Source organism: Lolium rigidum, chromosome 2 (genome assembly GCF_022539505.1).
Source record: "Lolium rigidum isolate FL_2022 chromosome 2, APGP_CSIRO_Lrig_0.1, whole genome shotgun sequence".
Lineage (NCBI taxonomy): Eukaryota > Viridiplantae > Streptophyta > Magnoliopsida > Poales > Poaceae > Lolium > Lolium rigidum.
This window is the reverse complement of record NC_061509.1, coordinates 84677207-84683927: the sequence shown is the minus strand read 5'-3', so window position 1 is coordinate 84683927 and position 6721 is coordinate 84677207. Positions and strand designations below refer to the sequence as shown.

General features: G+C 49.5%; 1 protein-coding gene across 1 annotated transcript; it reads left to right on the top strand.

Moving 5' to 3' along the window:
- The first annotated feature begins 404 nt into the window (after positions 1-404).
- Positions 405-3198, top strand: LOC124686846 (urease accessory protein D-like). The gene is made up of 8 exons (XM_047220734.1): positions 405-554; positions 629-694; positions 804-878; positions 1346-1390; positions 1499-1732; positions 1850-1932; positions 2562-2733; positions 2828-3198. The coding sequence occupies exons 1-8, from the start codon at positions 405-407 to the stop codon at positions 2945-2947; spliced, it is 945 nt and encodes a 314-aa protein (XP_047076690.1). The 3' UTR covers positions 2948-3198.
- Positions 3199-6721: the final 3523 nt, after the last annotated feature.

Below are 6721 nucleotides of genomic sequence, written 5' to 3'. Positions count from 1 at the left end.
AATCAAAGATGATTTTAAATTCATTACACTCTTTCGTATTCTAAGGAACATTATATTTTTTTTATATTTTATTATAGTTTTTATCGAAAACAAAAATTACTACTCCCTCTTATATTTAGGAAAATAGGTAGTCCCTCCGATCCTTTTTAATTAACTCAGATTTGTACTAAATCCGAGTCAATTAAAAGAGATCAGAGGAAGTACTAGTTTTTTTTCAAGCACCTGTGGCCAAAAACAAATCCCTGTAAAATATAAAAGTCTAAGGCCTGCTTGACGGCCTGCTATAATCCGGCCCATATGTGCAAACGCATACTGTGCCTACCTAATCCAACACGGCCCAGGCTTTGATTTATTCCTCCATTTTGCGGCCGAGAATGTAGCCGAGTTGACTCATGGGGGAAGTAATGGAACTGGACGCGGTCGCCGACGGAGAGCCGGCGACGCCGGCCGCGCCGACGGCGACGGGCGTGGTGCGGGTGGAGAAGGTGAGGGGCAGGTCGGCGGTCACCCGGTGCTTCGCGAAGTACCCGCTCAAGATCATCGTCCCCTCCAAGGTGCGTACGTCCTCCCCCGCGCGCACAGAGGAAGTAGATTGGCTCGCCTAACTGACCTCGCCATGGCATGGCAGGTGGGCTCCGCCTCCTCCGGCGCCGTCTGGCTCTATTCCCTCACCTACGGCGGCGGCATCGTCTCCGTGAGCCTTCTGTCTCGTTCCCTTCGATCGCTTTTCTCTCATGGGACCAACTGGTGGTGCCTGTAGCCAGGAGGGAACTCTTTTCTGAAAGTATGTTGTGTTGTTTCAGGGGGATAGGATCTCCTGCACGGTGAGCGTCGGCGACGAGTGCACCGCGGCGATGACGACGCAGGCCTCCACCAAGGTGATTCTACCTGTAATGTTTCTGGATGTCAATTGGACTGGACAATCAGGTAGATTCGTCAATCAGTGGACGATGTCTGACAATACACTCCCAAACATGCATAGCTTCGTGGCGTTAAGTGTCTGTCTACCTACTAGAATTACCACAGCCGTGGCCACACTAGGGTAGCATCTTCCTATATATTAATGGCAGCATACCTGCTTACCATGATATTGAGCATGTCAAGCTAGGTAGTAGGATACAACACATAGAGATATTCTGGAGAATGCCGTTTTTTCTCCAACCTAGGACCTGCAGCCAAACGTGGCTTTTACCATATCAGCCTTATTTTACTGAAGCAAGTCGACAACATTTTACTAATGCTTCTGTGGTCAATGTATGAGCAAAGTCAATCACCAAATGTGGACTGCAAAAGCTATGTTCTAGGAAGTCTCTGCTTCTTTTCTGATGGTCAAGTACATGTGCAGGTTTACAAGGCTGTGGGGTTAAAATGTTCTGAGCAGGTTCTAGAGGTAATGCTTTTTCAAAGGAAATTGATGCATCTTTGGGCTCTGGACCTTGGTTTCTAAGATGAGTACTTTAATTGTTAGGAAATAACGATAATTTGTTACATGCAGTAGGCAACAGTTGGAAAGGATGCCCTCTTTGCAGTTATTCCTGATCCAGTAACCTGCTTCTCAACTGCTCGATACTACCAGAAGCAAGTGTTTCATGTTTCTGGAAGTTCAAACTTGGTCCTTGTAGATTGGTTTACAAGTGGCCGGTATGAAAATGGAGAAATATGGGACTTCAACTCCTACAAGAGCGTCAACCATATTATTTCAGAAGAAAATCAGCCTATGTTCATTGACTCGGTAAAAACTTAGAACGTTCTACAAGCATGTGCCTGATTAAGCCAATTCATCCCATTCCCACCTTAATTACTTATATGCTTAAAGTTGTGACATGTTAACCTTTCTATGTCTGAATAGGTTCTATTGGAACAAGGTTCAAATTGCAGTATTTCTGAGCGGATGCAGGAATACAATGTTGTTGCGATGGTTGTCTTACTAGGGTAAGTTCTAGTACTACATATGTTCAATTCTCTGAATACTGTTCAGTCAAGGAGCATTACTTTTCCCCGAATTGCAATTATTGTTTAATTGAAAACCTAACGGCACAACATACCATACTTGTCCTTTTACCAGTCGTTTCTTTTTCTATTAAGGTTTCCTGCACTTGGCATCAGGCAATTGTTAGTGTATGGCTGCAGTAATGCTCTTCAGAAATGTAAATGTACATGTGCAATCCAGAAGCTTGTAGTATACAGTCCAGCCGCCCAGGAGCTTGGAGTAATCACTGCACGCTTAACTACATTACCATGTGTCTATGAAAGCCTGGCTGCCTGAATCTGAACCATGTTGTTGAGAATCTCCTTTGCATTGGCATTGGGCAATTGTTAGAGTGTATGGCTTCAATAACAATCTTCAGAAATGTTAATGTACCAGTACAGTCCAGGAGCTTGTAGTAAACGGTGCAACCGCCCAGGAGCTTGTAGTATACAATCCAGGAGCCTTGTGTAGACTTTTTAGGAACCTATGAGATTGCTGGATACCAGACTGCACGCTTAACCACATTACCATCTGCCTACTGAAAGCCTGGGTGCCTGAATCTAAACCATGCTGTTGACGATCCCCTTTGCAGACCAAAGCTGAAGCACATACAGGATCAGATGCAAGACGAAGTGAAGAACATGATGTCTGTCCAGCTACGTCCTCCCACCTCTGGTGGCGGCCGCTACGCCGCAAGGCCACAGCCCCTGCACACCAAGACGAGGCCCCCACTCATCGCCTCTTGCAGTCCCTTCGGTCGCACGGTTAGTCGCTGCTCCTTCCTATCCCACATCACTACAGCCACGGCTAATTGTGGCTCACGAAACATGTGGCACGTCCGTTTTCTGGTTGCCGCAGGGAACCGGCATGGTGGCGCGGATAGTGGCGGTGAGCACCGAGTCCGTGTACACCTTCCTGAGACATCACCTGGCGGCGCTCGAGCCGTTCCTGGGCGCCGCCCCGTATTCTGCATCCTGAAGCTCGCAACAGGCTGCTGAGTGCTGATTGTGAAGTTGTAAATCGTTTCGGTGTATACAGCTAACTTTGCTGCCTCCATTTCGGCGATGCTGTGTGTCCTAAGCTGGGCAGTTTTGTTAACTCACTCGAACAGACCTTGTGGATTTCGATGCGCAAGACTGGAATGGGCTGGTTGGCCCAGTCTGCGTTGCTTGGGCCGTAAATGTTCATGTAAATTAGGGCCCAAAATAATAAAGCACTGGTTTATTTTCTCTGCTAAAGTAGGACCGGAGTAAGTAACGATCGTTTGCCTAAAAAAAGGAGTACTAACGAAAATGGGAACTGTATGCGGATACATAATTCATCAAGTAAACTGAGACAGAGTGACATGTAATGATGTAGAAACGAACTTGGACGAATCGATCAGGAAGTTTGCAGCCATCAATCAAGATCAAGATAGAGAGAGAGAGAGGGTGAACAAGGAGGAGAGGAGACCAGCGGTCAAAGCGAGGGTACAATGATGGAGTAGGCGGTGGGGGTTCATCTGGGACCTGAATGCTGGGCCTGGACCTGAGACTGAGATGGGCGCTGCCCCCCGTTCCCCTGCAGCCTCAACCGCTGTAAAGCCCATGTCTGGGCCCACCCGAACCCCGTTGCGCCCAGTGGGCCCCCGACCACCTTGCGTCTGTTTCCCACAGCTTTCTCACCACCATCGTTGGTCCTCTCTCTGCATCTCACTTCATCGCTAACTAATCAATCTGCATCGTTTACACAATCCCTGGTTTCAGAAAATCACAACCAAGCAATGTTGGGGATCAGGAGGGATTACCCGTGAACCACGTTATTTTGTGTGATGATTCGTGGCCAGAGGAGACATGGTCTCCAAGAAGCAAGCCCCAGCTAGGTTGGGATCGATCGATGGTCCAGGGGCGTGGCCAATGCTTACTCTGAAGCGTATATCGTGTGGATTGTGGTGGTCCTCCATCTGTTTCCCTTGGGCTGGGGTCACACGGGTCCTGTAAGTCTGTGGCACGACCGAGTGGAAAATCCCACCCAATGTCAAGGAAATTTATTCGCAGGTTCTGGCACCACCCATCTTATTATCATGTTGTTATTTTTCTTCATAAATCTTATCCAGGCACAACCAATGCCTCATATGATCGGGCGAAAATAGTTCGGAATCTTACGTTGGGGGTTCGGTACGGTACCAACAAGAAGAAATCGTACAGGTCAACACCAAGTAGGGCCGCAAGAAAAGCTCGAGGCTCGTGAACTGATCGAGATCAACATCGTTTTTTTATAGCTCGAATCAAGATTGTCTCAAAAATAAATTAGCGGAGCCGGAAGGAGAATTAAAAGTGGAAATTTAGGCATTAATCACACATGGTTTTGTGGATTACTTCGAGGCCAATGGTCGCTCCAAGAACACCTACGGTCTTTGCGCATCGCTGAGCTTTTTTCCTCTAATTCGTCATCCTAACTAGATATGTTATGTGGGTCTTTGTGCTATGTTACAATCACAGGGTAAATAGTCTTTAAAAGAAATTTATATTACTCCTTCGGTCTCACCAAAGGTGTCTCAACTTCGTAAAAATTTGAATGTAGGTAGAGATACATCTAAATTTTGACAAAATTGAAACAGTTTTGGTGGGACGGGGGAGTACCATAGTTGTTAACTACGGAAAAATATCTTTTTGTATTTTCTATGATGTTGTTGTACTTTAAATTGTATGAAAGAATTGCCTTGGAATATAAGAATCTGATCGAGACGCCCGCTCGCTCCCGTCGCCCCTGGACGCTCCCTCCCACTCGTCGGGCAGGCTCGCCGGGGCGGGTCGCGCCGCACGGCGGCGCGATGGTCCCTGGCCGGCGCGGCTCTGCTGCTCCGGCCGCCAGCTGCTTCTGGTGGTGCAGCGCCTCGTGCGTCGGGCGGTCGCCGGTGGCTGCTGCTGGAGGCTAGGGTTTGGCCGGATATGGGCTTGTGGGCCCAGATCTGGGCCTGCTAGGGCTCGGTCGGTTGACCATCCCGCTGGGGCGGGTGATGCGGGTTTCGGACGCGGCGGTCGCATGGCCGCCGGCAATGGTGTTGGGTTCGGGGTTTGGCGGCCAGATTTGGGCCCGAGGCCCGACTGGGATCTGCGAGGTCCATGGGTGGTCTGCGGGTGCGTTTTGCGCCCACGTTTGGACACGCTCCAAAACCGTGCCTCCATTGTTTCTTCGCATTCGTGCTTGGTTTATTAGATATAGATCCGGCGGCTTCTTCGCCCCTGGGCACTTCCGATGATGGCTAGCTTTTTTAGGGCAGGGTCCCTAGGCCAGCGTGTGCTCGCCGAGGTCTGCAACACGTCCTGGGCTACAGCTGCTTTCGCGGTTGTGGTATTTCCCTCCGACCTTCACGGTTGCGCTGGTGCAGATGTTGTGTTTGCGTTCATCCTGCGGTCGACTCTAGTTAGGGCTAGGTCTTAGTGTGGCTTAGGTTGGAGGTGCGGCAGCGAGCTCTGTTCTGTCCGCTCTGAGTCCTCACGACGACGGCCAAAATTTTGACCCGGTCGGATCTTAGTGAAAGCTACGCATGGCGCCATTGCCGGTGATGGCGTCACCTTTCAGTTGTCGTTCCCTTGTTGAAGGCCTCCCGATGATGACCCCCCCGTTCGAACTGATGGCTTTCGTCCCTCCGCCTCAATCTACTCCTCTTGGTGTCCCCGCTTCAGGCAAGTTTCTCTTGTAGTGCCTTGTGGATCACCCTTTGATCTCTCGCCGGTGTCCTAGCCCTCTCACCTCGTCGGCCTGGCTTCTTATACACGGCCTTGCTCCGGTAGCTGACGGCCCGCCTAGTGCCTTGGGGGTCTTTGCTAGGTTGGCGTCTGGTCGAAGTTTCGATGAGTGTGCCTATCTGAATGCCAATTGGAAGATGTTGTGTTTTTGCGTTGGACCTAGCCCGAGCTCGAGGGGGTGGTGGTTCGGGGTCTGGGTGAAAGCTTTGCAGGACCTCGGTCTCTGCCAACGATGATGACGCTCTCGCGCGCCATGTACCTTCTTGGAGGCATCGCCGCAAGACCTCTCCTCCTTTGGATCCTCAAGCGTTGCTAGGTTGCTGGCCCGTCGCCGAGGCCCCCTTGGGCTGCCCCTTGGATGCGTAGGAGGTTTGTTGGCGTGGACTAGGATGTACTCTCTCCGGTGCAACAGAAGACAAGGCTCACACAACCTGGCGCTTAGCAGCGTTTCTTGTGCAGTCTTTTGTTGTTGGTTTTCAGTTTGTGCTTTGCGTGTGTGTTGTAACTCTTGGTGTACCTCCTAACCGATTGATGGCTTCGTTAATTCAAAGTCGGACTCATTTCGAGTCTTCCGTCTAAAAAGAAAATAAGATTCTCATTCTCATGCTTAGGTAGCTCGAAACTCAGTTAAGATCAACTCGTCATCGTTACAAGCTGAGGACGAGTCAATTTTACGGCTCGGCATTTAACTCGACTCCGTATGAGCTTGCTAGAATTTTTAGTGGACCTAAGTCAATTATAGCTCGCTCAAACTCCAGTAGTTTGTGTTGAAATATTGGGCCTACACTTAGTGGCCCATACTAGATTTCAGATTTTCCTATAAATCTCAAAGCCCACATAGTGGAAGCCTTGTGAGTTTGAGCCCAAGTTGGTGACAGCTCACTAGGGAGTGGCAAGAGGTGGGAAGTTTAGTCCCACATGGAAAGTTGGGAGGAAGTTAGACCATCTTATAAGGTGGGTTGTTCCACCACTAGTAAGTGAGTGAGAAAAGGAGTGCTACACGAGCGCGCTCCTCGCTCGT